This window comes from Galdieria sulphuraria (genome assembly GCF_000341285.1).
Source record: "Galdieria sulphuraria unplaced genomic scaffold scaf_43, whole genome shotgun sequence".
In the NCBI taxonomy this organism is placed as follows: Eukaryota; Rhodophyta; class Bangiophyceae; order Galdieriales; family Galdieriaceae; genus Galdieria; species Galdieria sulphuraria.
In genome coordinates this window covers 66,916-85,930 of record NW_005178432.1, presented here as the reverse complement: position 1 = coordinate 85,930, position 19,015 = coordinate 66,916, and the positions used below count along the sequence as shown (strand labels likewise).

At 38.3% G+C, this 19,015-nt stretch overlaps 12 protein-coding genes across 12 annotated transcripts; 8 read left to right on the top strand and 4 right to left on the bottom strand.

Moving 5' to 3' along the window:
* Positions 1 to 1,705, top strand: Gasu_46580 (protein disulfide isomerase). The gene is made up of 3 exons (XM_005704299.1): positions 1 to 296; positions 346 to 381; positions 432 to 1,705. The coding sequence occupies exons 1-3, from the start codon at positions 24 to 26 to the stop codon at positions 1,677 to 1,679; spliced, it is 1,557 nt and encodes a 518-aa protein (XP_005704356.1). The 5' UTR covers positions 1 to 23; the 3' UTR covers positions 1,680 to 1,705.
* A 14-nt stretch (positions 1,706 to 1,719) lies between these two features.
* Positions 1,720 to 3,110, bottom strand: Gasu_46570 (COP9 signalosome complex subunit 1). The gene is made up of 2 exons (XM_005704298.1): positions 2,556 to 3,110; positions 1,720 to 2,505 (listed from the first exon to the last, which is right to left on the bottom strand). The coding sequence occupies exons 1-2, from the start codon at positions 3,099 to 3,101 to the stop codon at positions 1,744 to 1,746; spliced, it is 1,308 nt and encodes a 435-aa protein (XP_005704355.1). The 5' UTR covers positions 3,102 to 3,110; the 3' UTR covers positions 1,720 to 1,743.
* A 10-nt stretch (positions 3,111 to 3,120) lies between these two features.
* On the top strand, positions 3,121 to 4,245 carry Gasu_46560 (COP-coated vesicle membrane protein p24). Its single transcript, XM_005704297.1, has 7 exons — positions 3,121 to 3,228; positions 3,280 to 3,324; positions 3,380 to 3,472; positions 3,520 to 3,650; positions 3,700 to 3,782; positions 3,832 to 3,916; positions 3,967 to 4,245. Exons 1-7 carry the CDS (start codon positions 3,127 to 3,129, stop codon positions 4,124 to 4,126), a joined length of 699 nt encoding a protein of 232 aa, XP_005704354.1. The 5' UTR covers positions 3,121 to 3,126; the 3' UTR covers positions 4,127 to 4,245.
* Positions 4,246 to 4,260: 15 nt separating this feature from the next.
* Gasu_46550 (uncharacterized protein) lies at positions 4,261 to 4,755 on the top strand. Its single transcript, XM_005704296.1, has one exon. The coding sequence runs from the start codon at positions 4,300 to 4,302 to the stop codon at positions 4,621 to 4,623; it is 324 nt and encodes a 107-aa protein (XP_005704353.1). The 5' UTR covers positions 4,261 to 4,299; the 3' UTR covers positions 4,624 to 4,755.
* Positions 4,756 to 4,810: 55 nt separating this feature from the next.
* Positions 4,811 to 6,890, top strand: Gasu_46540 (xylulokinase). Its single transcript, XM_005704295.1, has 5 exons — positions 4,811 to 4,911; positions 4,959 to 5,307; positions 5,360 to 6,158; positions 6,206 to 6,353; positions 6,405 to 6,890. The coding sequence occupies exons 1-5, from the start codon at positions 4,872 to 4,874 to the stop codon at positions 6,695 to 6,697; spliced, it is 1,629 nt and encodes a 542-aa protein (XP_005704352.1). The 5' UTR covers positions 4,811 to 4,871; the 3' UTR covers positions 6,698 to 6,890.
* A 489-nt stretch (positions 6,891 to 7,379) lies between these two features.
* On the bottom strand, positions 7,380 to 9,240 carry Gasu_46530 (myb family transcription factor). The gene has a single exon (XM_005704294.1). It carries the CDS (start codon positions 9,215 to 9,217, stop codon positions 7,559 to 7,561), a length of 1,659 nt encoding a protein of 552 aa, XP_005704351.1. The 5' UTR covers positions 9,218 to 9,240; the 3' UTR covers positions 7,380 to 7,558.
* Positions 9,241 to 9,744: 504 nt separating this feature from the next.
* Gasu_46520 (uncharacterized protein) lies at positions 9,745 to 10,880 on the bottom strand. Its single transcript, XM_005704293.1, has 3 exons — positions 10,315 to 10,880; positions 10,023 to 10,266; positions 9,745 to 9,978 (listed from the first exon to the last, which is right to left on the bottom strand). Exons 1-3 carry the CDS (start codon positions 10,783 to 10,785, stop codon positions 9,773 to 9,775), a joined length of 921 nt encoding a protein of 306 aa, XP_005704350.1. The 5' UTR covers positions 10,786 to 10,880; the 3' UTR covers positions 9,745 to 9,772.
* A 20-nt stretch (positions 10,881 to 10,900) lies between these two features.
* On the top strand, positions 10,901 to 11,925 carry Gasu_46510 (uncharacterized protein). Its single transcript, XM_005704292.1, has 3 exons — positions 10,901 to 11,091; positions 11,147 to 11,426; positions 11,483 to 11,925. The coding sequence occupies exons 1-3, from the start codon at positions 10,995 to 10,997 to the stop codon at positions 11,802 to 11,804; spliced, it is 699 nt and encodes a 232-aa protein (XP_005704349.1). The 5' UTR covers positions 10,901 to 10,994; the 3' UTR covers positions 11,805 to 11,925.
* A 55-nt stretch (positions 11,926 to 11,980) lies between these two features.
* Positions 11,981 to 12,535, top strand: Gasu_46500 (uncharacterized protein). Its single transcript, XM_005704291.1, has one exon. It carries the CDS (start codon positions 12,064 to 12,066, stop codon positions 12,385 to 12,387), a length of 324 nt encoding a protein of 107 aa, XP_005704348.1. The 5' UTR covers positions 11,981 to 12,063; the 3' UTR covers positions 12,388 to 12,535.
* Positions 12,536 to 12,640: 105 nt separating this feature from the next.
* Positions 12,641 to 14,465, top strand: Gasu_46490 (M-phase phosphoprotein 10 (Mpp10)-like protein). The gene is made up of 4 exons (XM_005704290.1): positions 12,641 to 12,772; positions 12,823 to 12,917; positions 12,970 to 13,251; positions 13,301 to 14,465. Exons 1-4 carry the CDS (start codon positions 12,675 to 12,677, stop codon positions 14,425 to 14,427), a joined length of 1,602 nt encoding a protein of 533 aa, XP_005704347.1. The 5' UTR covers positions 12,641 to 12,674; the 3' UTR covers positions 14,428 to 14,465.
* Positions 14,466 to 14,469: 4 nt separating this feature from the next.
* Positions 14,470 to 15,370, bottom strand: Gasu_46480 (60S ribosomal protein L18e). Its single transcript, XM_005704289.1, has 2 exons — positions 15,239 to 15,370; positions 14,470 to 15,186 (listed from the first exon to the last, which is right to left on the bottom strand). The coding sequence occupies exons 1-2, from the start codon at positions 15,239 to 15,241 to the stop codon at positions 14,617 to 14,619; spliced, it is 573 nt and encodes a 190-aa protein (XP_005704346.1). The 5' UTR covers positions 15,242 to 15,370; the 3' UTR covers positions 14,470 to 14,616.
* Positions 15,371 to 15,770: 400 nt separating this feature from the next.
* Gasu_46470 (uncharacterized protein) lies at positions 15,771 to 19,015 on the top strand. The gene is made up of 5 exons (XM_005704288.1): positions 15,771 to 16,237; positions 16,291 to 16,387; positions 16,440 to 18,499; positions 18,555 to 18,828; positions 18,877 to 19,015. The coding sequence occupies exons 1-5, from the start codon at positions 15,858 to 15,860 to the stop codon at positions 18,985 to 18,987; spliced, it is 2,922 nt and encodes a 973-aa protein (XP_005704345.1). The 5' UTR covers positions 15,771 to 15,857; the 3' UTR covers positions 18,988 to 19,015.

Here is a 19,015-nt window from a genome sequence, read left to right as displayed (position 1 = left end):
TGCTCATCATTTTCTATTCTTGGATGATGGAAAAGTCTTCGAGTCGTGTCCTCTTCTCGTTGTTGTATTGTTGGGTTATTGTACTTGCACAATCACTACAAGAGAAAGAATCTCATGTCATCCAACTTACAAAAGAAAACTTTTGGTCAGTTGTACAAAATGAATCCTGTGTTTTTGTTGAATTTTATGCACCTTGGTGTTCACACTGTAACAAAATGGTAAAAGAATTCGAACAAGCAGCTGAGAAACTAAAAGATAAAGCAGTATTTGCTCAAGTAGATTGTACTCAAGAAAAGGTTGGTATCTATTGGGAGCAACTTTCAAACTCAAAGTAGTATCGTATAGGAACTAGCAGACGAACTCAATATTGAAGGTTATCCAGTATGTATTCTTTCTCTTTTGTGAAATAACATCAAGTTTATACTTTTTAGACTTTGAAATTGTTTACTCATGGCCAGTTTGAAAAGGATTATTTTGGGAAAAGAAAGGCCAACGATATGATTTCTTTTGTGAGAGGAAGCATAACTTCACCTTGGAAGGTAATAGAAAATGAGTCGGAAGCGTTGCAACTGGAGATAAAGTCACGAAACAAAGACTCAGGTTGTCTTCTTATCGCCTATTCCAAAGAAGAAGTGGATCAAAAGAAGTTCCTTGGCCTACTGGATAAAGTATCCAAACCCATTTCCGTTGCTGTAGATGGCTTGAATATGTTTTATTTGACAACCAATGCAACTCTGTGGAAAGCTATTTGTAGTTTTTATCATGTAAAAGATAACATGAATGATAATGCTATTCTTTCTGTTCGTCATTATCCTGATGCGATTGGTGGACCTCCTTTAGTAAGCATTCAGAAATGGACCCATGATAATAATAGGGAAGAGGAGGAGATGGGTCGTTTTGTTCGAGGCAGTGTATTTCCTCCTCTTAGTTATTTGAACACTACAACCGTTCATCAGTTCAAAGCAACCAAGTTACCCATTTTGGTTGCATTTATTAAGAATGTATCACAAATGGATTCGCAACTATTTCAAGTACTTGATAGTATAAGTAAGGACATGTTAGGTTATGTGAATGTTGTTTTGGGAGATTGGAAGTCACTTGGAAGTCTTAGAAGACAACTCTCTGTGAATGATAATGAAAGCGATGTGAGTGCCATTGTGATGCACATATTTGAGAAAAATAAGAATTTTGTATTTCCGAGAAAGTCAACTGCACCCAAAGTGAAAGCATTGAAAAGATGGGTTCAAGGCGTATTGGATGGAACAATAGAAGAGTTTAGAAGATCGGAAAAGCCTCCGATGCCTAATAAAGGTGTACCTAAAATAGTAGTTGGAGAGACTTGGCATTCTATCGTAGATGACTCGAACAAAGACGTTTTCATTTTACAATTTGCTCATTGGTTAGACAAGAGTCGAGAAGCGGAAGTCATCGTGGAAGAGATTGCAAAGGAACTCATTTCCTATTCCGATAAGTTGACTGTGGCAAAGATGAATGCCGTGGATAACGATGCTCCAAGTCCCTATTTTGCTAAGAAATATCCAACGATGCATTATTTCCCTGCAGGTTCTCCTAAAGTTGGTATTCCTTTTGAATCTCCCATTACTCGGGAAAATATAATGCAATTTATCAAGCAACATGCAACCTTTCCTTTACAACATATCCAAAAAGAGGAACTTTAATAAACTTGATTGTGTCAAAGGTGTGTATTTGTCTTCCATTTCTGAACTGAAAATGACGGTCACTCTATTCACCATGATGAAGAGAACCCAAATCCATTCTACTTGTCGAACAGTTGGAATGATCATATGATGCTTCTGTTGCACTCAATGCTCGAATAGAGAGTCGATGTTTGAGCATCTTAATATGTAATAGCATCGATTCTGCTTGGTCAATTAACTGAGCACCTTGTGAAACAGTATTCCATAAACTGGTATTTCTCACATCTAGTTCTTTCGCATATAAAATTTTCCTATGCGAATCAATTCTTGCTTCTATTTGATGACTCGTTATCAACTTTGCAAGTTCATTTTGTAGATGATACACGTCAGTACAGAAAACTTTTGCCATTTCATCCAAATATACACAAGTATAAGGCATGACATATTGAGCAAGTGCTTTGTCACGAATCAACTCCATCACCGTATCAACTAGAGAATAAAAATACAAATCCAACCTCCAATCAGGTTCCATTCGTTGTAAGCGTTCAAAGAATTTTCCATAGCGACAAAAATAAAAATCATTGATCAACTCCCGAACATTGGGAGTAAGTTCTAGAAATTCTTTAAACGCTTTGTTATCCAAAAGTTTATGTTTCAACTCTTTCCTATCAAAAGTGGCCAAAGCACATATAGCTCCCAACGTACTCACATCTTCGGGAGCCAACATTTCATTGAAACTATCTTGCAACGCAAAAGAAACTTGTAAAAACCGTTCTGCCGCAGCTTTTAACTTTCTCTTTGATAAAAGAGCCAAACCTAAAGCACACTGCAATTTCGCTTGTGTTTTCTACAATCCTATTCATCACGGTTGAAACCTTTACACAGCTTGTTACTTACCTCATCGTTTGCTATTTCTGGAGTCTGTTCTGCTTTTTGAACATAACTTTCTACCAATGAAAAGTTGCCTAAAATGATAGCACACTGGATGATCTTCAAACACATATCCGTAATTTGTTGAGAGCTAACACAATAGTCTCTCATCTTCAAGTAGTTGCGCAATGCCTCTTCCAAGTTACCTTTAGAATATTGAAAGTCTCCGAGGTCTCCATATGCCATTCGAATGCTATCCTTGATCATATTATGTCTGTATCTCTGTAACTCGGTTTCCAATCTTTCCACTTCTTTGGAATCTTCTCTCACCACAGTCGTCTCCCATTCATCTTGAAGAATGCTGACTTGACCTGTTTCTTTCAACTTTTCTAATAACCGTTTATACAACTGTACGTCCCTTGTTTCTGCTTTGGTTTCATCCAATGCCAACAATAGGGCTTCCTTTCGTAGTTGCACACTATGAGAGGCAATATGTAGCAGTCTCAATATCTTTCCACGACCATAATATCTTGAAGCATAAGTATCCAAGTCGGAACTAGGTTGAGGTTCCATAGTCACACTTTTTCAATACAACCAAATGTTCGATACAATAACAATTCAGTTACGTCGTCTTCTCCCAGAAATGAAGAAGATACAATGGATATTCATCATGTTTCTAGTTGCTTTATATTGGCAAAAAGTAAAAAGAGCTTGTTGAGAAAACTTGGTTCCATACTTAAAGTTTATTTAGGCTGCACCGTTTGACTTTGTATACGAACCTACTTGGAATCCCGAAGTAAGTAGATGAAGGAAACTGGACAACTTTTCCAATACGAGTTGTGTGTGGTTAGGACTTTTGTTTCTATGAAGAAATAGAGAGAGGAGGTGTTTTAACTGGCAATTTTCACGTGTTGGATCCCGAAGATTCTCGTATAGATGTGGAGGTAATGAGTGTGTTGTTGTATCTAATTACAAAGTTAAGTTAGCATAGTTGTTTAAAGTGAATCCTCAAGGACCTCCCGAGTTGAAGTGGGATTCAAGAGGTGTCCAACGAGGTCGCATATCTTATAAAGCGGAAGAGGGTGGCTCATACAAGGTTTGTTTTCGTAGTGGAGATATTACGTAAGTTGTTCTTTGTTGGTTGCATTCCATCGACACAAGTTGTTTTCAGAACGAGTCGTTTAGTCAGTTATGTGGCGAAAACTGGGTTTGAAGGCACGGTAGAAGTGGAAGCTATGAATGCTTTACAAGTTGGTAAGCAAAAGAAACATAAATGCTTTGTTTCGTCTGAATATCGGAAAAGGACAAATCGAGAAAACTTATGAAGGACTTACTAGTTTACAGCGTGAATTGGATAGTGCGTTGGCTAGTCAATATTACTTGAGAACGTAAGTGTATGTTGCAACATGAAATGGGAATGGCATTGAGGATAGCCCAGTCGTCTATTGAGACATGAAAAGACTATTATTTCTACCAACAGAGCAGTTTTGGTGTTTTTGTTGCTCAAAACGTTATTTGTTGCTTCACTGGTCGCTGTAAAATTGTATTTTGTGAAGCGCTTATTTGATGATCCGAAGAGAATTCGTATGCGTGTTTAAAGTAGTTGATTTCAATCATGTGGTGTTTTGGTAACCTATTTGTGTTTTTCATAGTTTTGGAATGTGGATATGGAATAAAAGATATGTTTTGGAAAGATGAGAGATTGGTTTTCATGTGGTTCATCGATAAAATCTGAAAGTGTGTCACAGAAGAAATTGAAGACTATTTTGGCATGAACGCTGACACGTCCAAGTTATGGGCTCTCGGTGCATTGTCCGCGTCGCTTTGTTTGGTAACTTCTGTAGTAGCATATTTTACTTGGAACCATTTGCAGTCAAAGAATAGCAAGAAGATAACTCACAAAGAAACAAATAGGAAGAACAAAACCGGAAGGAAGAAAAAGAAGAAGAAGAAGACGAGTGGAGCCTCGAGTGCTTCCAACGAAAGCATCAACGACGATGGCAGTTATGTAACTAGGCAAGAAGAATATAATGCAGAAGACTCAGGCTGGACCCAAGTTCGTCCTCGAAGACGGAAATTCAAAGCAAAGGAATAGAGAAAAGTTGTCTCTTTAGGAAAATCTTAAACGACCGTTGAAGTTAAAACACACAAGAGAAAGCCTCTTTTGTGTAGATTGGACAACTAATAAAGTATTACATGAACACTTGAGTATGTGGAATGCATTGTGATAGGTAAATATTTCGATAAGCCTTTCGAAAATCATGCACAAAAATGGCTTGACCATCTGACAACATTTCTTAAAGTGCGTTGTGGTGAATTGAGGAATTCTCGGCTGTGAAGAAAATGTCAGGTTATGCGTTAGGTTTCGATTTGAGTACTCAGAGTAGGCATACAACGATTGAAACTAGTTATATGTTAACCATCTCTTAGGTTTGTCTGTTATTGTGATGGACTCTGACTGTGAGGTAGTACTGGAATATTCTTTGAATTTTGATCGAGATCTTCCACACTATCAAACAAAGGGTGGTGCTCATGCTGGTGAAAATGGACGTTTCACATCGCCAGCTCTAATGTTTGTGGAAGCTTTGGAAAAAGTCTTCGAACATCTCAAGGAAAGAATACCTTTGGATCAAGTTCGTTGCATAAGTGGTTCTGCTCAACAACACGGGAGTATGTATTGGAGACGTGGTGCTGTAGAATTGCTTCGTCACTTGAATCCCGAAGTTGGTATAGCACAACAGTTACAGACCGCCTTCTCAAGACAAGAATGTCCCATTTGGTAGGTTTTCGGTTATTTCGAGGATACTTGTTTGCTTATATTTGTGTAATAGGATGGACGCCAGTACAAGGAAACAGTGCAATTATTTGGAAACAATTTTAGGAGGACCAGAAATTGTGGCGGAGAAAACTGGCTCAAGAATATATCCAAGATATACTGCTGCTCAAATTCGAAAAATATATGAAGAGGAACCACAAATATATCAAGATACTGAACACATAAGTTTGATAAGTTCAGGAATGGCTTCCTTATTACTTGGAGAATATGCTGCAGAAGATGTCGCGGATGCTGCAGGTACAGGATTCTTTGAGTTACAATCAGATCCTCCCAAATGGTGGGACTTGGCAGTGGAACATACGGCACCTCTACTGAAGGACAAATTGGTTTCAGAACCAGTTTATAGTTATTGTCCTTTGGGTAAGATTCATACATACTTTGCAGAAAGATTTGGACTCGATAGAAAACATTGTTTCATTTTTCCATGGTCTGGAGATAACCCTAACAGTGCTGCTGGTCTCTTATTACAAGCAGAACGAGATTTAGCAGTTTCATTGGGTACCTCAGACACTGCATTTGCAATAACAAAGCAAATCAAGCCTAGAATAGAAGCCCATGTTTATCGCAGTCCGATGAAACCCTTGGAATTCATACCTTTGGTTTGTTATAGTAATGGTAGCTTGACACGTGAAGCTATCAAAGACATGGATAGCATGGAGCCAAGGACTTGGGAATCTTTCACCAATTCTCTTTTACAAACACCACCTGGAAACAATGGAATCTTGGGCTTCTATTATCGAGTTCCAGAAATACTACCAAGTGCAAAGCCTTGTACTCCCACATTTTTCAATATGGTTTGTTAGTTCGCATGTTATTGGAAAAGACTGACTTCTGGATGTAGGATATGAAACTCGTAGAAAATATAGACTATAATACCAAAGTTCGCGCAATAGTTGAAAGTCGATGTTTAGCGATTAAGATACATATGGATCGGTTCCAAGTGAAATACGACCGTGTTTGGGCTACTGGTGGAGCTTCCGAAAATGAAGGTTGGAAAAATCGTATGCATTGCAATTTCTGTTACTGAATTCCTCCCGTAGAAATCTTGCAGATACTTGCCGATGTTCTTCAGGCTCCAGTTCATCGAGTATTGTATTACAACAGCGCTTCTTTAGGAGCAGCTTACAGAGCATGGCATGGTAAAGCTTATGCTGACAATCCATCTAACTTGGAAGATTTTCACGACTTTATCCGATCCAAACAGCAGCTATCACCTAGCAACATATCTAAAAACCGGAAACTTGTTTGGCAACCGAATCCAGAAGCATCCCGTGTGTATCTCAAAATGTTTCCTATCTATGAAGATTTGGAGAAATCTTTCGAAACTCACTAAATCTCTAGGTTTTTCGAAAGATATCTGCAAAAAGTTCTACTTTACAATACACTACCTATTCAAGTTCTATAGTGAGACAGATCTATATGTATGCAATGGATAAAAAAAACTTACGTTAGGGACAGAAGGACTCTTGAAATGAGATACTAGTAAAAGTCCTTGTGCAAGTTGTGATAAAACTAGGCCTTGTTTTCTGCTTTTGGTAATAGCTAAACAAGAGCACTCGGTTACTTTTACAATGATGTATTTGCCTTGCTGGAACGAAATATGTTTCCATTCTATCAAGCTATTGGACGGTTGTGTGAATGAGAAAACGACACTTTCTAATACTTCGAACAGCATGTTTGCTTCTTTTGATATCAACAACGTGTTATCCGTGTCATACGGTGAAGCAAGGTTGTCCTCTTCCCGAGTAGAACGAAAAGAGTCTTTCAAGTCCCCATATGAAGCAACACAGTATCCAGGTTGCAATAATAAGGCAACTCCTGTAATACTAGTATGAGTTTGGCTATTGACAAGCTCGTATATTTTTCTGGACCATTCGACATCCAAGTCATCGCTAGTAACAGAAGACAAAGACATTGTTGTTACGCAAACCGAATTTTTCAAGACACGATGAATGAAATGCGCGCCCAAATCTTCCAAAGCATTTTTTCCCTTCCGTAGGACATAAGGAACAATATGAAAATCTTTGCCTTTTATACAAATCTCTATACGTTAATATTAGAATACATCAAGTACCTGGTTATTTGTAATACTATATATACTGTACGCAAAAACATACTACTAGTGACAATAGCAAAGTTAATCAATCATGGTTTCCAAAGGCTCAAACCAAATTGTGACTGGATATCCACCTCTTTAGGAGTTTCCTTGTTCTACTCCAGGCAAGCTCCATTTTTCCAAGGTCTTCAACTCTCTTTGTTGTTTCTCAAAGTCACGCTGTATTTGTAAAAGTTGCATTTCATTTTGTTGGAATAAATTTGTCTGCTCTTTTAAAACTCGTACCCAATCATTTGAAGAAGAACAATGTGGTAGCCACTGCTCCAGCGACATGGAAAGTTCTGCGACTCTGTGACGTGCAGTAACCAGTAAATGTACAATGCTTTGTATTTGTAAATCAAGTTCCATGATATTATCTACCATAGCATTGTTTCTTGCTTCATCTCGAGGCACACTCGACTCCGGTAATTGACTGGTATTCGATCTTAATGAGTTGTCATATAGAACTCTATCATCTGCAGACACTTCAACTGGTGAGTAATGTTCCGATATTGAATCATCTCGAGCGTTGGAATACAAATTCTGAAAAGGAAACTCATGAAACGAAGCGTTTGAATGAAAATGTCCCGTTTCTCTTTGTCTCCTTGCAGCGGCCTTTTTTAAGTTATTTCGATATTTTTGTAGATGGCTTTTGACATGTTCCGAAGTTAAGCCTTCAACATTCATTAAATACAAAATAGTTTTTGGGACTGCATTATTCACTCCAACAGCATTTACTGCTTTGAGAAATCGATCATGCAACTCGGGAGTCCATATCAAACGTTTCTTTAACGTTTTGCTTCCGTCAGCTGAACAAGACTTTTCTATAAAACTGTTGTTCAAATCATCACTAACTCTTTGAGAAAAATTACTTCCAAAGCGACCCGATTTTCTATGGTCTTGAAGTAAAATATCCTCAACAGGAATACGATGTCCAACGGGAGTTAGAGAAAGTTCTGTTGACGTTTTATCGTGAATTGATGCATTACGGTGTCTCAGTCGCTCCTCTACATTGGTCACTGTGGTTTGTTTGTCTTCAAATCCAGAAAAAGCTTCACTATCTTTCATACAAGAATGTGAAGTAGTATCGAATGGAAAAGCCTTTAAATGAGTTGATGAACTCTCACTTTCTGTATATTCCCATAATGGATGTCCATCACTAGCAAAAAAAGAGTTGTTTTTTGAAAATTCGTAGTCTACAAAATCTTGTGCTTGAGAGGATGGAGGTTGAACTGGAGGAGGCGGCAATATAGCATTCTCTCTAAAAGAACTCATACTAGGAATCATTGGCGAACCTACGAAGCGCGAGAATTGCGAAGGCTCTTTCTTCTCCGAAGTGCCTATCTTTTCGGAAGGCTCCAGGCTCTCCAGTGTACTTTGTATACCACCTGAATCGGTAAGAATGTGTCTACAAAGTTGTAGATATTGTGTATCCACTAAGAATGACGAAGGGAAACCAAACTGTTGAAGCTCTCTCCAGTATTCACTATCCAGACTCAACTGTTCCCTTTGTTTATCCTCCCTTTCAGTCGAAGTGTCGGAGTGAAAGGCTGGAAACTCTGTAAAACGACCGTTCTTTGAGTTGGCGTTGGGACTCTTTTCCAAATTCTCTTCCAAAAAGGAAACATCTGCTATATTATTATCTACGGACTTTAATAGAAGGGATTCTTCTTCTTCTGTATTATTATTATTCTTATTATCATCGCAATTATTTCGAGTACACGTTGGAAGACTTTCTCCCGAAGTGTTGCTTTCCATTACTTTCCTGGAAAGTAACGACGTTCAAGTAGTTTGTCAAAAGAAAATCATAAGTGAAAAACGATTTCCTTTTTTGTGTTCAAGTCTCAATCTATTCACTATCCACATTCAAGTAGCCATACATGAGAGGACTTTTTACGACAAAGCATGCGCGACACCGCTTCCTCCCCACATGAGAATCTTTTCAGAATCCGCTACGAATCCTTTAGATTCTGTTGTGCTCATTGGTCAGCAACGACGTTTGAAAGAGAGCCAATTTTGTCTAACAAATACTGAAACTATCAAGTTGTATTGTTGATAAGTGACAATCCTTGAATTTGGTCTTTGATTCATAGTATCTCCATTGTATAAACCTTGGTATTTTTTCACAAAAAAATCACAAAGTATATATGTATTACTCAGTTTGTTTGTAAAGTTTACTTTGTCTCTCACTCAACAGATTCCTGACGATTCAACTACTCTAGTCGCTAGTGGTTCTTTTTCCTAAACAACTGTTTCACTTCCATAAATAGTTTTTGAGAAATACTGAAAAAAGTTCAATCTTTATATATCCATCTACACTTTTAAAATGAGTTGTCCTTTACATCGTCCACATCTTTGACGACAAGTATCGATAGACTTACTATGTCGTCCATATTGTAAACCGCAACTCTGACAAAAATAAATATATTTATAAACAATATTATACGAATGTTTCACGTTGACCTGGACGAATGGTAAGGTCTTTTTGAATTCCTCGGACCACCTTTGAAACTCCCTACCTATGAAATGTTTACAAGTCATGCACATCTACTCCTTTACTTACCATGAGGAGGTTTGGCAACTCCATCGATAATCCATTGTGCTGCGTGACACATTTCGTGTGCCAAGGTACTCAACAATCTCTCTCCACGATCCACCACTTTGATAGAAATTTGAATACTGACAGTTCTCTCCATTTGGTTATTATCTAGTCGCTTATTTTGAAAACAAGTCCTTCCAGCTGTCGTATTTAGTGTCTTTGACCAACAAGTACTGACCAACGTCTCCTTTAGTTGCTTAGAAAACACCTTTGAAACTATAAAATAAACAATCTTCTATCAACAGACTGGACTTACTCTTTCATTATAAAAATTATATAATTGTTTCAACAAATCTTCTCTATTTTTCTTAAACTTTCGAAGGACAACCACTTCTTCCGTATTCTGCAGTCCTCGGACACAATAAGGAGTTATGAAACTTGGAGGACTATTCGACACTTCTTCCAAGTGTTGCAAATACTGGGTGCTGTTCCTTGTAACGGTCTCTTTCTTCTCTACACTCTTGGATTGACTATCGGAAATAGAAAGAGACTTGGTCGATTGCAAGATTATTTCCCAATCCAAGTTGCTGTTGCTTTCATTCTTGAGTTTGTTTTCGTCCCGGATGCCTTTTCTATAAGCAAGACTTTGAGGGGAGTGTAGATAAAACAGATTGGTATTTGAAAACTTTTTTCCCCACTTTTGAGCAACTCTTGAAGAAAGACTAGTATCTGTCCACGACTCTAAGTTATTCTCTTTGTCTTGCTGAGCATCTTTCATTGTGGTCATATGTAACGGTATGTTTCGGATTTTCCCAAAATGAATCGCATATACGCTATTTCAACTCCATCTTTTCGCAAAACGATAAAATTCAATCAAACTCAAAACCACTTCATTTCCACCAAGTCCAACAGACAAAGGGAGATATTCCATCTTTGCTTGGCCATCCTGTTCAAGGTTTCGCACCTCTCTGTGGCAGACATTGTCTCTTGTCTGTGATGCCTGCTATTAGGACTCAAGTGAAAACAGCATTACCAGACCTTCAAACCTGGTTATTCTATTCGACCAAACTATGTTTTTATGTCATTACCTTTAGTAAGTATTCACTGATTGTCCCCTGTTCCAGGATTCCAACTTTTTGTTCGGTTAGTATTCTCAGTAGTCGTCGATGCCCTAGTTAGTAACGCCGAATTCAATATTTTTGATAAAAGTTATCCACATATATCTGGTGACTTTTGTGCTTATAAGGCTTCCACCGTTTCACCTGCTGGAGTGACAGCTATCTGCAAGTACCTCATAGCTGTTGGTGCAATAGGTCTAGTGGTTTCTTTGGGATTCATTGCTTTCAGTTTATGGACATTGTTTGCCAATCGTATTCAAAAATTGTGGGTGTTGGAGGCGCTTTTGAATCTCTTTTGGATGGTTTGGTGGTAAGAGATGAAGAGACAGATAGTTCACCGTTCAATCATACTTCACTATGGAATAGGTTTATTGCGGCTGGTGTGGAAACTTCTGCCAGGCCTTCGACAGGAATACTTGACTCTGCAAATAACCGTTCAGCTATCAATGGTGTGGAAGCAGTGTCTTGGGTGAATGCTGTTTTATTTTTATTCAACGCTATGCTTTGTTTTGCTGTTTATTGGTCGGCAGAAACAGGGTTTTGGATTCCAACGGTTGAAGACTATCATCATGCCGTCGCATATGAAGAAATGAATGAAAAATTGGTAGAACAACGAAAACTTGATCAGGAGCGTAGCGATGATTGGATTAATAATAAGCCAGTAGAAAAAATTTCCATCAATGAATAGAAACGAATCATTATATACATTCTAAATAGAATACGATAAGTTGTTTGTGAGTGATTGACATTTGTGATTGAATGAATGACATTTTGCATATGTTCAACAAATATATGGAGATGAGTTTTATGAAAATGATACTTTCTTTTGAACCAAAGTTGTAAGAGCTCAGCCCATAATAACAGAACAAGAGTATGATGCTCATTTGAAATCTTATTTTGTTGGGAGGAATTGGTGTGCTCAAGAGAGTTGTTGTAGATCTCTCTTTATGGCAGCTTTTGTATCTTTTTGTTCTTTGATGAGCAGCAAGAAACAGTTTCGTTCTTCATTTACTTGCTCCCAAAGGTACACCTGCTCCTCCAGTGCAAGAGTTGCACCAGCAGTTACCGATACTTTTCAACGCCAAGTCATTTCTATGAGGAGTAGAAGGGACCTCAAAAAAGAGAAGAAGTTACGTAACTTGGAGTTTGCTAAGCTTCACCGCAAAAGAAAGGAACGTAAGAGGAAGGTGGATCAAGAGACGTTGCGGGTGATGGACGATAATACGTTCATCAAAGAAGTCTTTTCAGCGGAAGAAAATACCAGTGATTGAGATATTTACACACATACATAAAGAGTGTGTGTGTCATTTCAATATGGGGGTGAAGAAGAATAGTCAAGTATACTTTTGAATGGAATAATAAAGTAACAGAGACTGTTGTGAAGATGGGATAGATATAAATGAAAGATAGCTCATTTATATAGTTGGACTATGTTTTGTAATGCACCTATTGAATACCTTTTATATATACATATCCATAGAATGGACACAAACAGACATAAAGTACAGAGCCCAATACAAAATAGAAAAAGCGTCGGAGCATTTATCATAATGGATGGATGAAAAGTCAAAGACAAATGACTAGAAAACCTTGGGCATCTGTCAACTTGCCTAGTGCAGTAGATATTGTGGAAAGGAAACCAGAAACGAGAGAATGGTATGCTTGTGTTTCCATAGAAAAAGTTCTTTCTTTTATTGTTTGTCTAGTTGGAAGGAGTTGTTGAAAACCCTATTTGAGAGGCAATCTAAGAAACCTTATCGTTCCCAGTTGTTGGGTCCCCTTTCTCAACTCTATGTCCAAGGTAACTGAAATTGGCAAATATTATGTTCTGTTAACAATTTATGAAAATAAAGGATTCGAAGTGGAACAACTTTGGGAACAGTTGCAGTTGAGAAACCGACCATTGTTACGGTTTGTAGTCAAAAAGTTACAACAATTGGAATTGCAGAAAAAGGAAACTATAAAAGAAGATGAGCAAACACGCAATACAAGACAAAAGGAAGAAACACTGGATGAGATGGACGTCATGGAAGACGACCTTGTTTCCGATGAAGGGACGCAAGATATCGAAAAAGTCAAAGAGTTGAACGACGCTCAGTTATCCAAACAAGAGGTCGACAACGATGAAGAAGATAGTAAGACTACTAATAGCAAGTTGTGTTCTTATTTGACTTGTATGTATAGAATTTTTTAGTTACGATGCAATGGCTAAAGCAGCAGATAGAGATGAACCCTATGATGAGGAAGATAATATGAATGATGAGGAAGAAGACTTGTGGCAAGAAGAGTTGTATAATGAAACGGGAGGAGAAACTGAGGAACAGGAATATCATTATGAAAAGTTTTTTGATCATTCCACTGCTTTAGATACAAGCAATAAGAACAAGAACAGCAATTCAGTCGACCCACTAGAAGAGAGAATTAAGCAGTTGGAAGAGAAACAAATAGGAAACAAACATTGGTCCATGTTGGGAGAAGTTAGAGCCTCACAACGTCCAGTAAATAGTGCGTTGGATATCGAAATAGATTTCGATAGCGCAATGAGACGTACAAAGACTGACTCAAATGATGGTGAAGATGATGCTATGAATACTTTAGAAGAGAGGATTAAACACAGAATTGCTGAGTCAGCTTACGATGATGTTATTCGTATAAAGCCTCCTGAAACCTCAAAACCTACAGTTTTAGAATTATCACAAGAGAAGGACAGAAGAGGATTGAGCGAAGTATATGAAGAAGAATATCTCTTACATACGCAAGGAAGCCAAGTCAAAAAACAGGATAAGAGACATGACGAAATTGATCAATTATTTCAGGAACTTACAACTAAGTTGGATGCTTTGAGCAACTTTCATTATACTCCTCGTCCTGCTCCTCCTGAACTTAAAGTTATTCCTTCTAATCTTCCTTCCATTGTAGCTGAAGAAGCAGTTCCAGAGGTTTTGGGTGATGGGGAATTGTTGGCACCAGAACAGATATACAAACCTTCATCTAATCAAGATAGTGAAAATGCAAAGCAAATGACTTCACAAGACCGCAAGAGATGGAGAAGAAAGAGAAAGCGTGCTGGGAGACGAGCCAAGTTACGTAAACAATGGGAAGCCAAAGTTGCTTATCAAGACCACGGAGCATCGATGAAACAACAAAGAAAAGATGCAATGAAGACGTTGGAAACACTGAAGCACGCAACAAACCGGATTCAGATTTACAATAAGACTGGCAACAACAAGATAGGCGAGAAAATACAAAACAAGAAGAAGGAACAAAAAATGGTTGGACACAAGCTTCAGTCGTCATCTTTGAAATTGTAGGAAGATATATATATATATATATATATATGTGTGTGTGTGTGTGTGTGTGTGTGAATGAATGTGTATGAAAGACTGCATATCCTGAGTGTTCATACACCAAATGCTTATCACCAGTCAGAATAAAAGAACAAAACAACGAGTTTAGGCTTCCAACATTTGCCTTGTGTTTATAAAAAACAAATTCTCCAACTATACCTTCTTAGGCTTTCTCTTAAAACCGCGACTTGGTCGTCGTCCACGTGCTCTTTCCAATTTCCTTTCCTTGTTTCGTACATAAGGCTTCACGTGACCTTCGACAGCAACACCTTCAAAGTGTTTGTAAACTTCGCGAGCATGTTTTGGACCTCTTAAAAGGAAGCAATTGGAACCTTTGGGTGAACGAAGTGCAAGTTGATCAAAAGTCAAAACTTCGCCTCCTGCCTTCTGAATGCGTGCTCTTGCACTGTCTGAAATCTTCAAACAACAGACCGTCATCTTAGGAACTTCATAAAGCCTTTCATCATCTAAGACTTTACCAACAATAACAATGATTTTGTCAGAGTTCTTGCGAGACAGTTTCACCAATCTTCCTAAACAAAGCGGTGGTTGATTATTACGTGACATGAAAAGTCTCTTCAACACTGTTTTGTTAAAATTGGAATTGGTTCTGCGAGCGAGGAACCTATAGAGTTTTACCAATAAAAGCAAGTATGGATTCTCCGACTTGGGTGCGGTTCTATTGCGCTTCTTGATGCGACCACCCTTCTCAAGATCAATACCCTGAAAAAAATTTAGTTGGATACTACTGGAAAAATACTAGTTGTGGTATTACCATGGCGACTTAGTAAAGATGGAAGAAAGATCTTGTGTTTCTTTCCACCAAACACAGCGACGGCGAATCAATGAAATATCAAATTGATGTATAACACTTGAAAAGAGGTCCGATAGGATTTACTCCAAAAAATGTGGTTATTTGTTTCTTCACAAACGGAGGTTAGTTTTTTTTAGTTGGTTACCTATCGTTGTATTTGAACCAACCTAGTCTTCAACTAACTTGAACTAGCGACTCGTATTATGAAGCTATCTTTGTAGTCAACGCAATAAGAAACTCAAGATTGATGGGGACAACAAATAATAGAGTTGTTGATTTGGTATAAGAAATGCACATTAGAGAGTTTTTATGCCTCATTCGTGCTTGTAGTCAACAAATTCCATCCCTTGTACAAACATTTTGATGATAATCACGGCTGGACCTCAGCTATGAAGAGAGAACTCAATTTGTAATAGTAGTTAATGTTGAGATAGTTTATCGTTGAATGGATGGACATGAAACACTTAATCATGTTCCTTTAGCCACTTGACTCCAACAAGTCATTGGGATTGTGATCGACACTCCTAATGCGCATTTTTCTCAGAGTTGGCGACACTGAGCGCCAAAAGTTTCTGTGAATATGCCTTCCGTTCCAAAGCTACCAGCACTTATTGTAGCTGCACAAACGGCTCTTCCAAACGATGAAAAATGTATTGCTGCTGTATCCGTGTACAAGCTGGAGATGTTACCCAACGGTCCAACAAGTACTAGCAACGGGGTTCTTTCACGTGCAAAGAAGGCAGGAAAAGACAAGCTTCGTTGTTTGGCTGTGTGTGAACGAGTAAAATCAAAACGAAGAAGAATTGTCAAACTATCCGACCCGTGCCTCAAGTCTTTGACGGTGATTCGTTCTTGGAAGTTGGACGAACTGCAAAAGATTGACGGCATGGAAACGGGAAGTAATAGTAACCTACGTTTCACTATGATCTTTGGTGAAAAGCTATTTGCTTTTGAATCCAAGTAAGTTCATTTACATTTGCTCAAGAACTCGTAGTCAATAATATGCTATTCAGGTATACCACAGATAGGGCAAAATTTCTTTGGACAGTTATAGAAAGTTATTCGGCACTCAAAGGAAGACCACCAAAACTAGAAAACCTTGCTCTTACGGTTGGTATAGTTTTCTTGATGCAAGGACGATATGATAAACTCTTTGAGTCAGAAATTAGAAGAAGCGTCTCGAGAAACTAATAATACAACACAACCAAATACCCCGTTAACTGGCTCTCAAAGGTCAGTTTCAGAATCCGATTTGCAACACAAAACTACCGGAGTTAGCTCTGCGGAGGTGAACTCTCCTCATGATTCGCAACAGACCATAGAGAGTACCGACTCATCCGTCTGGACATCGTCACCCGCTACTGCAGATAAGAAAAAGTCTGAAAAAGGAAGCACCGAAAAGGCAACTTCTTCAGTTGTAGAAGAAACGAGGGGTGTTGTCTCACCAGTTGCTGGAAACAGTAACTTCAACTTGTCGGAGGAAGAAATTGCTGATATCTTACAGCTTCTGGACAATGTGAACCTTGCCAACTTTGATCCTTCTATGTTAGCGGAGAAGATACAAGACGAAGCCAGGGTTTTGGAGGATGCTACAATATCCAGTTTAATAACTGCAAGCTCAAACAAAGTCGGCATATCTCAATCCCTCGATCTCCTTTTGGCACATGTGAAAGAGTTGGAAGACTGGTTCAATACAACAGATGATCGTCTTCAGCCTATTTTTTCTGAAGCTTTGGAATTGCATCATTTTCTTGTTGAAATGGACACTTTGAACACGAATTTAACCAATCTCAAGTCTCAGATCGAGGAGTTAATTGACATGGTATTTGTTTCTAAGGATGAAGAAAATATTCTCAAGTCACCCTCATTATCAGACGACAGATTTATTATCGAACAATTAACTCCGGCAGTTCGGGTTCTTTCAGAAAAGCTTCATGAGCAGAACGTAATAAACTCGCTGTCTGACTTACGTGCTGTCTTTGAAGGGAAAAAGAAACTTGAAGAAATTCGACGTTTCTTATGTAAAAATTTGCAAGATAGTTTGGTTGTAAAGACTAGAAATGTTTTGAACAGAGGAGCGCTGAGTCGTCGAGTGATTCTTGGTGGTGGATTGAGTTCTGATGTTTTCCGATCATTTTCAGCAGGTTTATATTGTATGGCAACATTGGATGAGTCGGAATGGAAAAGATTTATTGAAAAGTTTGTTCAAGTTGCCAAAGAGTCCTCTGTTGTAGCTCGTGAGGCACCGGAAACATTTCGATCTACTGTCAATGCTGTTGATCAAAAGGACAACTCTGTTGCCTATATGCAACGGCAGCTTCGAACTGGCATTTTGGCTGTAGGAAACTCCTTATGTAGTGAATTTCACTGTATTTATTCTCTTTTTTATGATTCTTGTGTTCATCTTGATCACGATACAAATGAAGTTGCTTCGAATATTGTCGAACAGGAATGCAATCATTTGTCGGAAGCTGTAGTGGAGTTTATCGATTACTGTATATATTACAATGTAAGAAATGGCAGCGATATTGACTTGAAAGGTTTTGAGTGGACATTCTATTTGGCTGCTTTTGCAGAGTTGTATTTTTTATCAGCAGTTATGAGTTCCTATTCCGATTTTGCATCGCTGCAACGCTCCCTTGAAGTGAATGCAAATGTTAAAGAAGAAACTGCCGATCAACAAACAAGTGGAATACAAGGAAGTCTTGTAACAGATACTGAAATTGAAGACCTAGAGAGACCGTTGAACCTTTTTTCTGTAGATGAAGAATCAGACTCGCCAACCGCAAACAGCGAAACCAATTCTACAACTGCAATACCACGTGTAGATAACATGGGCTTCTTACGCCGACTCATGGACAATCTGAGTCAACTTTGTAAAAAGAGTTTCGGAACAGAAGCAGATCGCTTTAGGAAAGAATGCTTGAAGGATATCACCAAGAAAGATTATTTGGAGTCAAAGGAACTTGATGATTGTTTAAGTAGTTTGGAAAGTTTGATAAATTGCATTCAAGCCTGTTGCCGTTTAATTGATGCATTTTCTTTTTCCTTTTCTTCTCGTTTGTTGCAATCAGCTGCTGAAAATGCTCGGCGAGAATCTCGAGTAATAGTGCAAAGTTATTCGTCTCAAATATTCCTCAGTATTTTGTCTCTTACGGGAAGTGGAGCAAAGCAAATAATTGATTCAGTTACTCTTGTTCTTTTACAACGTATTGCGAAACGGTAAGTGATTGAATAGGCGCTTTTGTCCTGTGTTTAGTTGGTTTCCGAATAATAGTGTCCAGTTGATGAATGATGAGTTAATCTTAGAACAAGCTCGTGATTTTGTTAACCGAACAGAAGAAATGAAAGCCAAATATGCGAGTCAGTTGGTTTACAGACATCTCGAAAAGCTCTCAGATGCCGCAGTCAAGGGAAGTATTAACAACTGTAGCTTACTGGATGAGCCTGTGGGAAAAGTTGCTACTCGTCTGTATCGAACAATGTGTAGAGAAATTGTGGATATATCTTTACGGGATGATATATGGTCCGAATTGAAGAGCACTGTTGCAGTAAGTAACAAATACTTCTTCCTCGTGAAGAATTTAACTTGTTGAAAGAACTTTCTTAAAGAACTAGCGAACATTTTGGGAACGAATGGAAACCAGAAAGCGGCTCAAGAACTGCTGCAGTGGCGCCGTCAACTGAGTTCAGAAATGAGCACTCTGTAAAGTTGTCTTGAAATTAATGTTTTCCTTC